This window comes from Artibeus jamaicensis, unplaced genomic scaffold (genome assembly GCF_021234435.1).
Source record: "Artibeus jamaicensis isolate MK-2021 breed Jamaican fruit bat unplaced genomic scaffold, CSHL_Jam_final scaffold_916, whole genome shotgun sequence".
Classification (NCBI taxonomy): Eukaryota; Metazoa; Chordata; class Mammalia; order Chiroptera; family Phyllostomidae; genus Artibeus; species Artibeus jamaicensis.
The window spans coordinates 31,950,200-31,969,085 of NW_026522059.1; the positions used below are offsets into that span (position 1 = coordinate 31,950,200).

The 18,886-nt window shown below is 37.8% G+C and overlaps 2 protein-coding genes and 1 non-coding gene across 5 annotated transcripts in view; 2 read left to right on the forward strand and 1 right to left on the reverse strand.

Annotated features, from left to right (window-relative positions):
* The window catches only part of VIRMA (vir like m6A methyltransferase associated), a 58,198-nt gene extending 51,085 nt beyond the window's left edge, over nucleotides 1-7,113 (forward strand). Inside the window, exons 18-24 of one of the 2 annotated variants that reach the window (XM_037131081.2) lie at nucleotides 194-346; nucleotides 792-952; nucleotides 1,759-1,855; nucleotides 3,398-3,564; nucleotides 4,325-4,656; nucleotides 6,014-6,157; nucleotides 6,772-7,113. In XM_037131081.2, the coding sequence (XP_036986976.2) occupies nucleotides 194-346; nucleotides 792-952; nucleotides 1,759-1,855; nucleotides 3,398-3,564; nucleotides 4,325-4,656; nucleotides 6,014-6,157; nucleotides 6,772-6,926 (1,209 nt within the window). In that variant the 3' untranslated portion in view covers nucleotides 6,927-7,113. The remainder of the gene's footprint in view (nucleotides 1-193; nucleotides 347-791; nucleotides 953-1,758; nucleotides 1,856-3,397; nucleotides 3,565-4,324; nucleotides 4,657-6,013; nucleotides 6,158-6,771) is intronic. The other variant, XM_037131082.2, reaches the window with a different exon arrangement.
* A 1,183-nt stretch (nucleotides 7,114-8,296) lies between these two features.
* Nucleotides 8,297-8,399, reverse strand: LOC119038618 (U6 spliceosomal RNA). The gene has a single exon (XR_005080444.2). It is a non-coding gene; the product is annotated as a U6 spliceosomal RNA (small nuclear RNA).
* A 6,036-nt stretch (nucleotides 8,400-14,435) lies between these two features.
* RAD54B (RAD54 homolog B) overlaps nucleotides 14,436-18,886 on the forward strand; it is an 89,693-nt gene continuing 85,242 nt past the window's right edge. The window contains exon 1 of one of the 2 annotated variants that reach the window (XM_053661237.1): nucleotides 14,436-14,524. The gene's annotated coding sequence lies outside the window, so the exon portion shown is untranslated. Of the gene's footprint in view, nucleotides 14,525-14,554; nucleotides 14,603-18,886 lie in introns of those variants that run through there. The other variant, XM_037131159.2, reaches the window with a different exon arrangement.

The following is an 18,886-nucleotide window of genomic DNA, read 5'->3' on the forward strand; positions in this document are numbered from 1 at the left end:
AAGTCTTACTCAAAGAAAACTTACTTCAGCTTTCAGCTGACTGAATCCTTTTTGAAACTAGCCATTTATACTGATATAAACCCAAAACATTGAGGGGAAGATTGCAGCAAATGGCTTAAATATCTGAGTAAGTTTGGGAGCATCTTTGCAAATTTCATTGTTCTCAAATTTAATTTGATTGTGACATTTACAGGGATGTTGTGGAGATGATAGTGGTCTCATGGAAGTAGAGGGAGCTCATCCATCACGGACGATGAGTATTAATGCTGCAGAGTTAAAACAGCTTCTACAAAGCAAAGAAGAAAGTCCAGAAAATTTGTTCCTTGAACTAGAGAAACTTGTTTTGGTAAAAAAGAAAAATAAAAACAGTATATTTTCCCAAGACATATTTTCTTCCATTTGACTAGCATAAGTTTTTTTAGTGACTTTTTAAAAACTGAACTCTTAGCTGGGTATTTATACCATATGAAGTAACTCTTTGAGTTAACAAGGGGTAAAGGCCTTCATACTCTTTATGAATCTTAAGGAGTAAAATAAATGAAGGCAATACTTTTTGAATGATTTATCGTTTTAATGCAGGTGTTCTGTGTCACCATTTTTTAGAAATAAAATAACAAGTGTTTTTGGTGTTTGTTTTATTTTAATATGTTAAGTTGATAATTCCTTGATGGTGCTCTAAATTTCTAAGTATTGAAATAATACAAACTTTTCTACTAAACAGTTAATAGATTTGGGGCATAAATGTTCTAGTCTTACCTGCATCTTCTAACTCTGTTTTTGTATGTACTTAGGAACATTCAAAAGATGATGACAATCTGGATTCGTTGTTGGACAATGTAGTTGTACTGAAGCAGATGCTGGAGTCATCAGGTGATCCTTTACCTCTCAGTGACCAGGATGTAGAACCAGTACTTTCAGCTCCAGAATCTCTCCAAAATCTGTTCAATAATAGGTAAAAAATAAAAACAAAAAACTGTTTTCTGGTTGAGTAGATATTGTGTATTTATTGGGTGGGTTCTAGACAGGGCCAGCTCACTTTTTTTTTTTTTTAAGATTTTATTTATTTAGCCCTGGCTGGTGTGGCTCAATGGATTGAGAACCAGCCTGCGAACCCAAGGTTGCTGGTTTGATTCCCAGTCAGGGCACATGCCTGGGTTGTAGGCCAGGTCCTCAGTGGGGGGTGTGCAAGAGGCAAACACACATTGATGTTTTTTTCTCTCTCTTCGTCCCTCCCTTCCTCTCTCTAAAAATAGATAAAATCTCAACAAAAAAAGATTTTGACCTTTACTGAAAGGTCAAAATTTGTCACAACAGGATTAGTTTCCAAGTAATTGGTTTTTAAGGATACTTGTTTTTTTAATCCTCACCTGAAGATATGTTTATTGATTTTTGGAAAGAAAAGAAATGGGGGAGGGAGAGGAACATCACTGTGAGTGAGAATCATTGATTGGTTGCCTCTCATCCATGCTCTGACTGGGATGGAACCCTCCAGAGACCCAGGCATGTGCCCTCACCAGGCATTGAACCCGCCACCTTTTTGTGTATGGGATGATGCTCCAACCAACTGAGCCACCTTGCCAGAACAAGGATACTTAATTCTTAAATAGCTCTTTGAAGAAGTATACTTAGGTGCCAGTTTTACTAATAGTTTTACAGGTTATCATTTTTAATTGTACCTTCCACAAAATTTACTTAAAGTGTCAGCTAAAAATTCAGTTTTTGAATTCTGCTTTTTACCAGATACTTTTTCTGTTCCAGGACTGCATATGTACTAGCTGATGTCATGGATGATCAGTTGAAATCTATGTGGTTTACTCCATTTCAGGCTGAAGAGATTGATACGGATCTGGATTTGGTATAATTTTATTGCTGAATATTTAGAAGAAGTCAATTTTTTGTTTCTTTGTGTATTGTTAGCAAAATGGGTTATGTATTACATAGCCATTGCAAGTTCATTTGGGGATCAGTACTGCATAATTTTTATGTGAGTCACCCACTTCATGATGTCCAGGACTCAGTTTTTATGCTACTTGTTTTGCTTCTTTCTGGTTAATGATCTGTATATATGAGAATGAGACATTTTGGGGGGAAATCACATTTTTTCTTAGGTACACAAAATTACAACTATTTTCTGTATTTGTGTTTAAAGAGAGGAATGGTGTTGTGGTATCTGCTTTTAACTGGGGACATATAAAGAATGTGTTGGTTGGAATAACGTGGTACTAATAGGAACTGACATTCTTAAACATAATATTGAGTAATGGAAGAGGATATTTGCACTGAGACTGAAAATTTAATGTACTGTGTTTCATGCTTCTTAGAGATGTATTAGGGAGGATGATTTCAGCCACATCTCTTGGTACCGTGTATTGTTTTTTCTTGATCAAAGAAATAAATATGTTTGTATTTTCTGGTCTAAGAAAAGGCTATATGTGTCATGTGCAGTGAAACTAAAAAAGTTATTCACATTTAAAGTATTTAGTTCATTTGAAGGTTGTTTTTTCTTCTTTAAAAGATCATATACAATTCGATTTAGATTTCATTAAAGAATTTATTTTTTTCTTTGTAAATTGGTAATTGATTCTTTAGAACTGTGCTGTCTAGTGGAACTAGAACTAGGCAGTGACAGAAATGTTCTATGTCCTGTGCAGTATAGTAGCTACTAGCCTCATGTGACTGGTAAGCAGTGAAATGTTGCTAACATGATTAAGGAACTGCATTTTATTTTGATTTAACTTTAATTCATTTGAATTGAAATGAAATAGCACATGTGGTTAGTGGCTGCCATATTTGGCATCATGGGTCTAAAACATTTGTGTTACAAATTGTTCATTTTGTAACTTTGAATTACAACTGTGTTGTGATGGGGATTGTGATCTTACATGGCTTAGGGAAATTCTAGGTCTTTTAGGTTTGATAAACTTGAATAAAACCTAAGTAAATGTAATTTTCATTTTTCTGCAAGTAAAACTTAGATTGCAACCTCATTAAATGTATATAGCTTTGAAATTTGTGGCACAAAAAAGATCCTTTTATGACATATATGTTGACTATACAAGGCTTGCAGAGTATGTTATTTTCATGTTCTTTTGGAAAAGTCTGAAGATACCACACTGTTAATTTATATAGAGAAAACCTGAGATTCTTGTCAGGCAGAAGGTGTTTCTTAGTTTAATAACACTTCTTTGAGGAGGAATGCCAGCCCCCTAATCTCTCCCAAAACCCCACAACTGAATTCCTAAGATTTTTTTTAACTACCAGTGATGTTGCTTTTTGAAAAGATGAGGGAAACAGGCAGGCATATAATTTACAGGAAATAAGAATTTCTGTTGACAAATGTTACATTAATCATATTTAAGGTGTATTTTTCATTTCATTTAATTTCTTCTGATGTCAGGTAAAAGTCGACTTAATTGAGCTCTCTGAAAAATGCTGTAGTGACTTTGACTTGCACTCAGAATTAGAGCGCTCGTTTTTGTCAGAACCATCATCTCCAGGGAGAACCAAGACCACTAAAGGATTCAAACTTGGGAAGCACAAGCATGAAACCTTTATAACTTCAAGGTAAAATTTATTCTACTGAAGACCTTGATTGTGGTCATGTAAGCTTATTTATTTTAATGCATTTTAAGGTAGACACGTGACTATTAAAGGATAAAGGAAGTTGAGATAATACTGGAATCATGGATATTGTTTGGCCAAGACATACCCAGTACATTTGTTTATTATTCTGCTTTATGAGAGTTTGGAAGGTTTGAACAAGAGTAAACTGAATTATTTTAAATAATTGTTAGTCATAGTAGTAAAATGTGAGTTCCATTGTTAGCTAGTTTTATTGTATTTTAGTGGAAAGTACAGGTATACCTTGGTCCAGTTCCAGACTGCTGCAATAAAGTAGGTATCATAATAAGGTGATTTACATGAAATTTTTGGTTTCTTTGTGCATATAAGTTATGTTTATGCTACACTACAGTCCATTAAGTATGCAATGTCATGTCTAAAAAACCGTGTACATACTTTAATTAAAAAATACTTGGTTGCTAAATGATACTAATTACCATCTGAGCCTTCAGTGAGTCTTAATCTTTTTGCTGGTGTACAATCTTGCTTTCAATTTGTAAAAAAAAAGTGCAGTATCTGTCAAGTTTAGTAAAGTAAAGCACATTAAAGTAAGGTTTGCCTGTTAATAAACCTGTAAAATTTACCAAAATTGGAATAAGAAATAAATGAAATGTAGTTCTCGGTATTGCAAAGATTGACTTACGTTTTCTTTGGAAATATGAAAAAAAGAAAATGTTTTCATAGAGTATTTTTGTTTTAATAGTGGAAAATCTGAATACATTGAACCTGCCAAACGAGCTCATGTTGTGCCACCACCAAGAGGAAGGGGCAGGGGAGGATTTGGACAGGGTATACGACCCCATGACATTTTTCGTCAGAGAAAACAGAACACAAGCAGACCACCATCGATGCATGTGGATGACTTTGTTGCTGCTGAAAGTAAAGAAGTGGTCCCTCAAGATGGAATACCCCCACCCAAACGGCCACTCAAAGTGTCACAGAAGATTTCTTCTCGTGGTGGATTTTCTGGCAATCGAGGAGGACGGGGTGCTTTTCACAGTCAAAATAGATTTTTCACACCGCCTGCCTCAAAAGGTAATTAATTATGTATGTTTTCTAGTAGGTTAGAACAGCGATTTTCAACCAGTGTGCCACAAGAATTTTTAAAACATGCAATACCTGCCCTGGCTGGTATAGCTCAGTGGATTGAGTGCTGGCCTGGGAACCAAAGGGTCTCTGGTTCGATTCCCAGTCTAGGGCACATGCCTGGGTTGTGGGCCAGTTCCCCCCACCCTCCCCCTCTGCCCCAGTAGGGAGCGCACGAGAGGCAACCACACATTGATGTTTTTCTCCCTCTCTTTCTCCTTCCCTTCCCCTCTCTAAAAATAAATAAATAAATAAAATCTTCAAAAACAACAAACATGCATTACCTGACTGTTTAGTCAGGGGCACCACCCTCTTTTCCCATAGACGGTCAAATAAAAAGGTGACAGCAGCCAACACAATAGTAGCCATCTGGTGTGAATCCATCAAAAATTATTTTTTTGTCAGATTGGGAAAAATACAGTATATTTTTTTGTGTATTGCAGAATTTTAGTAACTAATTTGTATGTGCCATAGATGAAAAAAGGTTGAAAATTGCTGGGTATAATTTTGTCAACTAGTGTCACCCCCAACAAATTTAATTAAAAGGAAAAAATTGGAATATTAGAATATTGAATAAAAGTGATTTAGATGATAGTGATTCAGATAAAGTATTTTTCTGTTACTACAATTAAGCTGCCTCTAGGCCAGTGATACTATTTGCAAAGTACTTAACTGAATAGAAAAAATCTTTTTTAAGCTCACTTTTGTTATCCTTTCTGAATAATAATTCAGATACTATTTTCCCAGTCATACTTAGCAACCATTTCCTTAAGATTGTTCTTTATGTTCACCATTGATTCTCTTATCTGCTTGATTCCTAATGTTACATTTAAACTGTTTGAAATTGTTTCAAGATTTAGAAACAGTTTATAATTTCATAGAAACTGAGTATAATTTCTGTAATATTTTCCTGGTGCTGAGTGAAGAGGATGGGAGTGAAAGAGAATAGTTTACATTAACAGTAAACACATAACTATGTTAGGAACTGTTATGAGCACTTGATATATAATATTCTCGCATCAACTCCAGGAGGTACCTTCTGTTGGTGCACCCACTGTACAGGAGAGAAGACTGTCAGCTGACCAGGACCCATAAGTAAGAGTGATAAAATCACTATCTGAAACCTGACAGTCTTGCTCCAGAGCTTCTGCTCCTAACCATGAATGATACTGCCACTGTATAGTATATTGCATTTACAAAAGTTTCAGTTTATTTTTTGTTACTTTTGAAGATTATGGAAAACTTGTCAGGTCTTCCTTAATCTAACTGAAGTTGCGTAAAAAGATTTTGATTGTGTTGGCTTTAGGAAACTACAGTCGACGTGAAGGAACAAGAGGCTCCAGCTGGAGTGCTCAGAATACTCCTCGAGGAAATTACAATGAAAGTCGTGGAGGCCAGAGCAATTTTAACAGGGGCCCTCTTCCACCATTACGACCACTTAGTTCTACAGGTATACATTCTTCTAATTGATATTGCTGAGAGAGGAAGGTGAATCCTTATTTTCAAATGGTTGAGTATCATGTACTCTGATTCTGGGAGAGAATATTTTAGAATGTAGATGTGTAATTCTAAAGTGAATTTAATTTTATATCTGACATAGTGCTTGATATAGATTTTCTATAGAAATAATAAAAATTTTCAGATTCTGAATTTTATGTATGATCTAAGCAGTTTCATGCCGATGTGCTCTGTTTTATATTTCAGTAATAAAATCCTTAAGGTACCAATCCTTAAGTTACGTTTTTGACTAGAGTATTTTAATAACAAGAGTTATCTTCATAGGGTGTATTCTGTTTTTGATTACAGTATTATCTTGTGTATATAAGCATATAGTAAGTCTTAACAGCTTTATTTGAGATGTTATTCTTACAAACGAAACAATTTAGCTATTAAAAAAGGACAATTCACTGGTCTTGAACACATTGACAGAACCTGTACATGGATTATAAAGGAGGAAAGAGTAACTTCTGTCTTCGTTTGAGCTCTGTGTTATAGAGGAGTGTTCATATAATGGGAAAGGAAAGGATGTTGCAACTAAATACTGTGTTTCTTTTTCTTTTATAGGCTACCGCCCAAGTCCTCGTGACCGTGCCTCAAGAGGTCGTGGGGGACTTGGACCTTCCTGGGCAAGTGCAAATAGCGGCAGTGGAGGCTCAAGAGGAAAGTTTGTTAGTGGAGGCAGTGGTAGAGGTCGTCATGTACGGTCCTTTACACGATAAAAATTCTTCTGGGGACATCTTAAGTATATACGAACATTTTGTGACAACAATAAATGTAAAATAAGACATTGAAGGACCAATTTAGACTTAGCAGTTATCTGGAGACATCTGAGAGAATATTTTTATCTGAAGAAAGCAGATTTTGTTTGATACTTAACACAAAATTTCAATAAAAATCCAAACTTTGTATGTATGTTTTTATATATTTTTCTCCTTCTTATAAGACTATTTAGAAAATTTCTTAGGTAGAAAATGAATCATGTAATGACTTTTGTCTTAGTGTATATCTTTCCTACACCACAGGTGTTCTCAATACTTCCACAGCTCATAGTGCCCTTTAGTGTTTCAGTAATTTTTTTTTACAGGGCATCTGGGACAAAAGAAATACATCATCATACTTCCATTTATTAAATAATCTGGTCTAAACAACTTAGTAAGAATTTACACCAAATCACTAATAAGTGTGGATACTGCACGGCTTTTCAAACCTTCGAATCAGCTTGGATTAGCATTGCTACTATCATTTCCAGTTCTAGTATGCTTTTGCACGGTACTTTTTATCACAACCGCTGAAAACCCAGTTTTGCAAAGCTACACAGTCATGGAAAGAAATACAGTGCTACCTAATACTGGAAATGTAAACTACCTCAAACTAGTAGTTTGTGTAATGTCCAACAGACCTATTCCCCTAAAAATTTTAAAATACACTGTGTCACTTACGTTAATTTACTAGGTTGCCCTGGTACATAGTTTTAGGAACCTTCTAGGCTGTCACAAAAGAAACACAACACTTTTCTCCTGTATGTTACAAATGTGGAAATGGGTACGTACTTTGTGTTTCAGCTTTATACCTTCATATGCTATTTTATCACACAGTTTATTTAAAGCCTGAAATGAGGCGTATCCTAATAGTTATTTTGGGAAACCAAAATAGCTAATAAAATCTGGACTTTATATACAGAAATAAAGTTTGTAACAGAAAATAGCCGTATTTTTCCCAAGAGATAACACACTGAGCCTGTATCACGGACAAAATACAGAATTCTCTTAACAAAGGAGTGTGTGAGTCTCATTTGATTCCTGTATCATCCTATCTGGCTGAACTGTTTGTGAGTGAACAGAAGTTCAGCTCTAAAGATCCTGGAGTTGAAGGGAAATATACAGGAAATCTTTCCATAACTAATGGCCTCAAAAAAGATAACCTGAACTTTTTGCAATTCTCAAACCTAATAAGCTCATCTCTAAAGATTTTTTTATATTAGGTTTTGTAGTTTGTCCCTAATACCAGGACACAAACACATAGAAAAATAATTGTTTAAGTAATTACATTTGTTAAATAATAACATGGCTGCATATAGGTACGTTTGGTTTTTTTTCTGGAATGCTTCATGAATTTGCCTGTCATCCATGTGCAGGGGCCATGCTAATCTCTTATCATTCCAATTTTAGTACATGTGCTGCAGAAGTGAGCAGTATAGGTATGTTTCTTGACTTTTTAAAAAAGATTTTTTAGAAGGGAAGGGAGAGAGACATCTGTTGGTTGCCTCTCACACGCCCCCAGTTAGGGAACTGGCCCACAACCCAGTCATGTGCCCTGATTGGGAATCAAACTAGTGACCTTTTGGTTTGCAGTTGTGGTACTCAATCCACTGGGCCAGGGCTTGATTTGTTTTTTGTTTTATTTTTAATATATAATATATATTTTCACTTACTATTTAGTCCCCAATTTGTTTTTTAGCTTTAAGTTGGATACTATTTTTTGAGAAATACTAAGTTGTTTATGCTATTTAACTGTTAGTATAATACTCAGGAATTCAGACCAACCAAAGTACTAAATTATTACAGTAAAAGCAAATTAATACCAGGCAAATTAAAAATGTCCTGATTAAGACACTTAGATAAATGATAAGGGAAGGAATTCAACACATTGACTATTTCTTTCATGCATATATTACTCAGTCATTTTAACAGTCTAGCAAAGGAGGTATTATCTTTACAGATGTAGGAAGCTGAGGAGCTTGACTCAAAAGTGTTGGAGGATTTAAAACCGTGTTGGGTGCCTCAGTCAGTTGGTTGGGCATCGTCCCACAGACCAAAAGGTCACTGGTTTGTTCCCTGGTTGGGGTATGTGAGGAAGGCAGCCAGTCAATGTTTCTCACATTGATTTTTCTTTCCCTCTCTTTCTCCCTGTCATTTCTTCTTTCTAAAATCAAAAGTAAAAATAAAAAATATCTTGGCTAACTTATTATTTAAATTTTTTTCTTTTATTGATTCTAAAGAGAGGGGAAAGGAAGGAGAAAGAGGAGTGAAACTAATCAATTATTGTGACTGAGGGCTGAACCTGCAACCCAGGCACTGGGTTGGAAATCAAACCGGTAACCTTCCTGTCTAGAGGATGACACCCAGCCAGCTAAGCCACAGTGTCCAGGGCCTAGGTTCTAATTTTTTAAAAGTATTTTACATTTCAGTTATAGTTGAGCAATATTATATGTTTCAGGTGTATAACCCAGTGATTAGACAATTATGTAGCCCACCAGGTGATCACCCCAATAAATCTTGGGTTGGCCAAAAGCCCCATTTATTTTTTCTATAAAATAAAAGACATTTTTCATTTGCACTAAAAACTTCATTGATTTGGATATTTTGAGTATGCCACTTACCTCCTGAATGGTAGAACATTGACTGTTCTCAATGTCTCAATTTGATCGCGCTATCAACTTTGGTCTACCTGACTGTGGAGTATCCAGAGAGAAATCTCCAGCATGAAACTTTGTGCAACACTTTTGACACATTCGATCGGTCACAGCACCTTTTCCATACACTGCACAGATCATTTTTTGTGTTTCAGCTGAATTTTTACCCTTGAAATAAAGCATAACATGCTGAAAATGTGTATTTTCTTTTATCTTCAATATTAAAATGCCTACACAAAAATTCACCAATTTTGATGTTGTTTGTAATGCACACTGATAAGACAGATGTCACAATACAATCCAACAGAATTGTTTTGAGTGAAGGTAAACACAAGTGCTACTAGAGCCATGTTACAGAAAAGTCAAAACGAACTTTCTGACCAACCCAGTAGCACCCATCTGACACTATACAGTTATTACAAGATTATTGACAATATTTCCTGTGCTGTACTTTACATCCCCATGATTATTCTGAAACCACCAATTTGCTTTTTTTTGTACAGTTTTTTAAAATATTTTTTAATTTATTTATCTTTAGAGGGGGAGGGAAGGAGAGAACTATCAGTGTATGGTTGCCTCTCATGTGACCCCTGCTGGGAACTGGCCTGCAACCCAGGCCTGTGCCCTGACTGGGAATCGAACCTCAATTGTGTGGTTCGTACCAATTTGCTTCTTAATCCCTTCATGTTTTTTACTCATCCCTCCAAACCTCCCCTCTGGCGACCATCAAAATGTTTTCTGTATCTTGAGTTTTTAGTTCTGCTTGTTTGTAGTATTAATTTTTAGATTTCACATATAAGGAAATCATATGACATTTGTCTTGACTTCACTCAGTAAAACACAGGTCTCCCCATGCTGTTACAGGTGGCAATATTTTATTCTTACGGCTGTCATAGTCCACTGTGTGTGTATGTGTACCACTTATCCATTTATGTATTAAAGGTCTCTTAGTTCCCATATCTTTGCTAGTGTAAATACTGCTGCAGTGAGTAGTATTTTGTGTGTCTTTGGATAAATATCCAGAAGTGCAATTGCTGGGTCTTCCTTTGCCTCTTGTTACAGCCTTTGTTATAACAAGGTAACAAGAATACCATGTTTCCTTGGTTATTTATGGTGTGGGAGGTGGTGTTTTTTGTCCAGCAAATTTGAAATAGAACACTTTTCTTATTTAGGTACCATTTTCATTTTAACAATTCAGCAAGGAGACAGATATAAACAGGTTTCTTCCTTTTCAACAGTGACCCTATAGTGCTGTAGGGTCATTTCTGTTTTTTGTTTTCTTATCTGTGTAGTGCTTGTTTCCCCTGGAATTGCTGGTGCCCTGTTGTGGGTGGTAGGTGTTCCTGCTGTGTCCTGGTCACTTAGGTCTTGGGGCACCACTACCGTGGCAGGATGATGTGGCAGCCTGGGGTAAGGGAATGTGTCTTGGGAGCTCACTACACTGCTACCTGTTTCCCTGCTGTTGCTGATGCTGCTATGCTGTGGCTAGGAAGCTGAAAATGCATCTTTGCTGCTACTGCCAGGTTCTCTGATGGTATCACCACCACCACAGTTGGGGGAGAGAGCTGGATTCTTAGGTGCCTCCCTTTTGCTGCCCCCCTTACCATGGTGTGGGGGCCACCTCTAACCTTTTGCCACTGCTGTGTTCGCTGGGCCTCCAGGCTTAGCCATGGTGGCTGGGAAACCAGGACTGCAGGCTCCATCCTGCTCTTCCCCCTCTTCTGCCCCTTCCCCCTAGTATGCCAGTACACCCTCTGTCAGCTGTATTGGATATTTAAGGTAACCCATTATGCTGAGCAGAGGAAACCTTACTGGGTTACAAATGGCCTACTATATGATGCTGATGTTACTCCAAGTAATTGTTTTTAAAATAGCTAAATGAAAAAAAAATTCACATTACAATTGTTTGTCCGACCATAAACAACATCTTTAAAAGTTTTTGTATAAGGACTAGTTGAAAGGAAAAATTATATATGTGATATGTATTTTAAATTAATGGGTTAGGACACAATGTGCCAGATCTTAAAAGGGTGCTATAAATTCACCAACTAGAGAAGGAGATGCAAATTCAAGTTGTAACAGTGGCCTGAAGAAATGAGAGGAAAACTGGTGAAGAATAGCCAGTGAAAACGAGAAGAATTGGCATTCGACAGTTCGGCTTCAATGCCAGGGAGAAAACTGGGAGTTGACATCTCTGGGGGCCCTGAAGAGGCCCTGCAGTGGTAAACCAAACTACTCTCCAACTTCAGCTCATGAGTACCTTGGAAGACTGCTGGGTCCAGTGCTGATGGATCTTCTCACTTCTTTAAAAAGATTCTTTGCCCTGGCTGGTGTGGCTCATTGGACTGAGCACCGGCCTGTGAACCAAAAAGTTGCTGGTTTGATTCAGTCAGGGCACATGCCTGGGTTGCCGGCTGTGTCTGTATACAACCCATTGTTTCTCTTGAACACTGATGTTTCTCTACCTCTCCTTCTCCCTTTCTCTCCCACTCTGTCTAAAAATAAATAAATAAAACCTTAAAAAAAGATTGTTTATGTTTTAAATTTTATTTTACATTAAAATTGTTTATGACTTACAGTGAAAAAACAAATTGTTCCATCTTAACCATTTTTTAGTGCACAGTTCAATAGGGTTAAGAATATTCATGTGTATAATCAGTCTGCAGAACCTGTAAATCTGAACTCTAGCCATCAAACAACTCATTTCCCTCTTTCTCCAACCCCTGGCAACCACCATTCTACTTTCTCTGTATTTTTATATAACTGGCATGTGTCTTTTTTTCCCATTAGTTATTTCATTTAGTATGATGTCTTCAAGATTCATCAATCATATAATATGTTGATTTTCCTTTTTTATAGGGATGACTAATATTCCACTGCATGTAGGTACCCCTTTTTGTTCATTTCATCTGTTGATGGACATGAATTACTTTCACTTTTTGGCTATTATGAATAATGCTGCTATGTACATGGATGTACAAATACCTGTCAGGACCTCACTTTAGTTCTTTGGGTGGTATATACACAGAAGTATGATTGCCAGATCATATAGTAATTCCTTTTCATGTTTTTAAGGAATTGTCATCCAGTTTTCCATAGTGACTACACACTGTTACATTTCTGCCAACAAAGTTTCTAATTTCTCCACATCCTCACCTACACTTGTTTTCTATTTGTTTGTCTTTTAAATTGTAGCCATCCTAACAGGTGTGCTTTTGACTCTTTTAAGGAGAAGCCTTAAATTCTGGATTATTAGTGTGTAAATCAATTTTCAAATATGGCAGTTATTAAAATTAAAGAACTAAAAACATTATATGAGCCAAACAAAACATGGGTGCAAGGCAAAATGCAGCCAGAGGGCTCCAGCCTGAAGATAGCATCAATTTTAGAAACTGGCATGGGATTACTATAGAAACATTTTTATTTGGGGCTGTGACAAATAAATTTGTGATGAAAACCAAGTGCTGGTGAGGCTGTGGAGAAAAGGCAATCCTAGTGCACAGTTAGTGGGAATGCAGCTTAGTGCAGCCACTGTGGGAAGCAGTATGAAATTTCCTAAAAAAATGAAAAACAGAACTGCCTTTTGGTTCAGCAATTCCACTGCTGGGATCATACCCTAAGAATCTTGAAACACCGATTTAAAAGAACCTATGCATGCCAATGTTCATAGTAGTGCTTCTTACAATAGCCAAATGCTAGAAACAGCCTAAGTGCCCATCAGTAAATGAGTGGATCAAAAAACTGTGGTACATTTACACAGTGGAATACTATGCAGCAGAAAGAAAGAAGAAACTACCTTTCACAGCAGCATGTATAGAACTGCAGAGCATTATGCTAAGTGAAATAAGCCAGGTGGTGAAAGATAAATACCATATGATCTCACCTATAAGAGTGACCTAATCAATAAAACAAATGAGCACAAAAGAACCAGAGATATGGAAATAAAGAACAAACAGTGACCAGAGTGAAGGGGGAAGGGGAATTACAGGGGAAAGAAGGGAAAGGGGAAAGTCAAGGAAGTACAAAGGAGCCATGCACAAGGACACATGGGGTGGGGACTGTCTTTGGGAGCAGGGGATGGATGAGTCAGGGGAGAACAATGGGTGGAAAAATGGGGAAAACTGTAATTGAACAAAAAACCCCAAATAAACAAAAAAACCAACATGCTAGTTTTCTAAAGCCAAACAGCCTGGGTTTGAGAACTAGCTCTTCATTTATTAGCTATGCAACTTTAATCAACTTTATTTTTCTTTAAAAAAATTTTAAAATATTTTTTATTGACTATGCTATTCAGTTGTCCCATTTTTCTCCTCTTCATCCTCCTCCGCCCTAAAATTCCTCCAACACACTCCCCACTTGGTTCATCTTGATTGGTAATACATATAAATTCTTTGGCTTCTCCACTTCCTATACTATATGCTTAACTTCCACCTGTTTTGTACCTACCTATTATGCTTCTTATTCCCCGTACCTTTTTTTTTTTCAAAGCAAGTACTGCTAGGCAGACCATCAAACTGCAAGAACATAACAGTGTAGATACTTTCAGATTTAAGAAGTATGTCACTTGTTTTAAAATGAGGTCTGTAGCCTCTGCATCTACATCTTCGGACTGTATGCACCGAATAAATACCTTTTTTTAATTGAACCGAAACCCGGAGAAACCTGTAAGCACTCTAAGAGAAATGCAAAGGGACATGCGCGGTAAGGTCCTCCAATAGGAATCGGGCTGGGGCTGCCGCTGTGGGGAGGTAGTGCGCACGCGCAACGGGCTCTCCCGCGATTGGCTGCACTGAGGCGGGATCCTTGAGCACCTCTGGCAACTAGGGTAGTGGTGGCTACTCCGGTTCCTCTTGCTGGATGTGCATCTTCTTTGGGATCCTTTGCAAACTGGAGGAGAACTTCCAGGTGAGACTGCGGCACCCTGTAGGTTCGCGGCAGACAAAGCTGGGAGAGGCGCCCGAGGCTTCTAAGGAAGGAGGAAAGGTGATTGCCTCCTGCGGGTCCGGGAGCGGGATCGTAAATGTGAAGGAGCCGTCGCTGCTGGACCTGCAGTGGCTGTTGGCGGAGGGCGCGGGGTGGGCGGTGGGGGTACGCTTGTGGCGGACAGGCGGTCCTCTGGATCTGCGTCTTTGGCGCTTGGGTTTCTTTTCACCATCATTAATCTAAATACACTCTCCTGTACGGTTAGTTAATTTAACGGAAGATTTTTGTTAGCTGTTTTTGGGGGGACGTTTAGGACGATAAAGTGAAAGGAGTCGCTTAAGCCACTAAGTTCAGAAAGAGCAGAGGAGGTCTGTTGTTGGTTCTTGGTTGTTTTATTTGCATTGTTGCTCCCAGATTGCATCTTCTCGGAATGTTTTGTTAAATTCACCTGTGAAGCCAGCTGGTCCAAGGCTTTTGTTTGTTGGGAGTTTTTTGATTACTGCTTCAATTTCACTAGCTATAATCTGTCTATTCAGATTCTGTAATTCTTCCTGATTTATTTTTGGAAGATTGTATGTTTGTAGGAATCTATCCATTTCTTCCAGGTTGTCCAGCTGTTGTCCATAATATTTTCTTACAACCCTTTGCATTTCTTTGGTATCAGTTGTTATTTCTCCTCTTTCATTTCTGATTTTATTTATTTGGGTCCTCTCTCTTTTTTTTCTTAATGAGTCTGGGTAATAGGTTTGTCAATCTTGTTTATCTTTTCAAAGAACCACCTCTTGGATTCGTTCATCTTTTGTATCATTTTCTTAAAGACTTTCATTTATTTTTGCTTTGATCTTTGTTATTGCCTTTCTTCTATTCACTTTGTGCTTTGTTGTTAATTTTCAAGTTTCTTTAAATGTGAAGTTTGATTGTTTGAGGTTTTTCTTGTGGTTTTTTTTTTTTAAATAGACCTGTAATGTTATGGATTACAGGTCTATTTATCCTTTTAGGATTGCCTTCCCAATGTCCCACAGATTTTGAATTGTTGTGTCCTAATTTTTATTGGTTTCCAGGTATCTTTTGTTTTCATTTGTTTCCAGGTATCTAATTTTCATTTGTTTCCAGGTATATATCCTCTTAGGATTGCTTTCCCAATGTCCCATAGATTTTGGATTGTTATGCCCTAATTTTCATTTGTTTCCAGGTATCTTTTAATTTCTTCCTTGATCTAGTTGTTGGCCCATTCATTGTTTAATAACATATTATTTAGCTCCATGTCTTTACGTGTTTTTCAATGTTTTTGTGATTGATTTCTAGTTCCATCACATCATGGTCATAGAAGATGCTTGACATAATTTCAGTCTTCTTAAGTTTATTGAGACTTGTTTTGTGTCCTAACATGTGGTTTATCCTAGGATACATTATGTGTGTACTTGAAAAGTATGTATATTCTGCTGTTTTGGGGTAAAAGGCTCTGAAGATACCAATTAAATCCATTTGATCTAGTGTGTTATTTGAGGCTGCTGTCTTCTTGATTTTCTGTCTGGAGCTCTATTCATTGAAGTCAATGGGGTGTTAAAATCCCCAGCTATGACTGTATTTCTGTGATCTCCCTTTACGTTTATCAAGATTTGCTTCACACATTTAGGTGCTCCTGTATTGGCTATGCAAATGTTTTATTAGGGTTACGTCCTCTTGTTGGATAATTCCTTGTATTGTTATGTGCTATTCTTCTTTGTCTCTTACTATGGTTTTAAAGCCTATTTCAGTATTGCTGCCCCAGCTTTTTTTCCTTTCCATTTGCATGAAATGACTTTTTCCATCCTTTTACATTTAGTCTGAATGTATTTTTGGTCTGAGGTGGGTCTCTTGGAGGCAGCATATATACTGGTTTTGTTTTCTTATCCATTCAGCTACCTATATCTTCTGGTTGGAACATTTAAGCCATTTACATTTAATGTGACTATTAATAGGTATGTATTTATTGCCATTTTGTTGTTATTCTGTTTTCCTCTGTTTCTTTTTTCTTTCTCTTTTTTTTCTTCCCTAAAGCAAGCCCTTTAACATTTGTTGCAGTACTGGTTTGGTGTTAACAAACTCCTTAAATTTTTCTTGTCTGGTAAGCTTCTTCAATTTTATTTTATTTTATTTTATTTTTATTTGTTTAAAAAATTATTTATTTATCTTTAGAAGGGAAGAGGAGGAGAGAGGAGGAGAAATATCAATGTATGGCTGCTTCTGGTGTGTCCCCTGCTGGGAACTGGCCCCTGCTAGGAACTGGCCTACAACCAAGGCATGTGCCCTGACTTGGAGTCGAACTGTGATCGTGTGGTTCACAGGCCCGCACTCAGTCCACTGAGCTACACCAGCCAGGGCTTATTTTATTTTTTTTAAATGCTGTATTTATTTATTTATTTTTAGATATTTTATTTATTTATTTTTAGAGAGAGGAGAAGGGAAGGAGAAAGAGAGGGAGAGAAACATCAATGAGTGGTTGCACTCCATTCTGGGGACCTGGTCTGCAACCCAGACATGTGCCCTGACTTGGAATCGAACCGGCAACGCTTTGGTTGGCAGGCCTGCGCTCAATCCACTGAACTACACCAGCCAGGGTCTCCCTCAATTTTAAATGATAGCCTTGCTGGGTAAAGTAGCCTTGGTTAGGAGCCCTTGCTTTCCATCACCTTAAATATTTCACATCACTCCCTTTTGGCCTGATATGTTTCTGTGGAGAAATCAGATGGCAATCTAACTGGTACTCCCTTGTAAGTAACTATCTGCTTTTCTCTTGTGGCTTTTAGGATTCTCTCCTTGTCTTTAAGCCTTGCCATTTTGATTGTGATGTGTCTGGGTGTAGGCCTGTTTGGGTCCAATTTGTTTGGGACTCTGAGCTTCCTGGACTTGGGTGTCTTTATCCTTCATCAGATTAGGGAAGTTTTCCATTATTATTTCTTCAAATAGGTTCTTGATCCCTTGCTCACTCTCTTTCCCACCTGGTATTTCTATGACGTGGATGTTGTTACACTTTTTGTTGTCCAAATAGTTCTTAAGTGGTCCTCATTTTTAAAAATTCTTTTCTCTTTTTGCTGCTCTGCCTGACTGCTTTTTTCTACCTTGTCTTCCAAATCACTGATTTGGTCCTCTGCTTCATCTAACCTACTATTTATTCCTTCCAGTGTATTATTTATTTCAGATATTGCATTCTTTATTTCTGACTTGTCCTTTTTTATGGTTTCTGTGTCTTTTTTATGCTGTTGAATGCCTTTATTTTTATTTATTTAAAGGATTTTATTTATTTATTTTTAGAGAGAGGGGAGGAGAGGGAGAAACACATTAATGCATGAGAGATAATATCAATCTGTTGTCTCTCACATGCCCCCATCCGGGACTTGGCCTGCAACCCAGGCATGTGCCCTGATCCAGAATCAAACTGGTGACATTTTAGTTCACAGGCCTGCTCTCAATGTGCTGAGCCACACCAGCCAGGGTACTGCTGAGTATCTTTATAATCATTACTGTAAATGTTTATCTGATAAATTGCTTGCCTCTATTTTATCTAGTTCTTCAGGAAAATTCTCTTTTTTTTTTCTTTTGGGGTCTCTGTCTTTCCATTTTGGTTGCTTCTTTGTATTTGTTTCTGTGTTTTAGGTAGATGTGCAAAGACTCTGTCATAGGCCTTTGTCAGGTGCTTCTTGTGGCTGGCCCAGGGCAACCAGTTTGGACCTGTCAGTGAGCCACAGTGTGTACTCCCTCGACTGTGCCTGTTCGTTCACAGAAAGAACTGGGCTGCACACCAAGGCCGGCTTTATGAGCACCAGGCTCAGGGGAAGGTCAGCTAAAGTCTCAGAGCTCCCAGAGCTCTGCCTTAGTTGTTAAACTAATCACTGATATAGTCTTAAGCTGGGCTCAGCAGCCAGTTTAAGCTCCATAGGGTGGGGCAGACTAATTTCTGCAGGGAGGCTTATTGCTTCCCCTCTGGCTGGTGCCACTTGAAGGGGGTTGCACTGCCTGAGAAAGACTGCATTTGCATTATGGGGAATGACTCAGCACAGGGATCCTGGTGGCTGTCCCTTCAGCTCTCTCCCCAGAGCCACTTGCCCCACTCTCCTCACTTGTCTCTAGTCCGCTGTGCCCTCCCTTTGCAGGAGCCTAGGGTAAGTGGCTTCATTACCTAGGGTAATGAAATTTTGTGTGTTGGCCCTTTAAAAGGCTCTGTGCATTCCAGTGGTCTCTCCCTGGCAGACAGAAACTCTGCTGCTGCTTACAGCTGGATGTTACCTGGCTTCCTTTCCAGGCTCTGGTGCTGTAGGCTGGAGGGCTCAGCTTGCAGTTTAGACCTCACACTTCTCAGGGCAC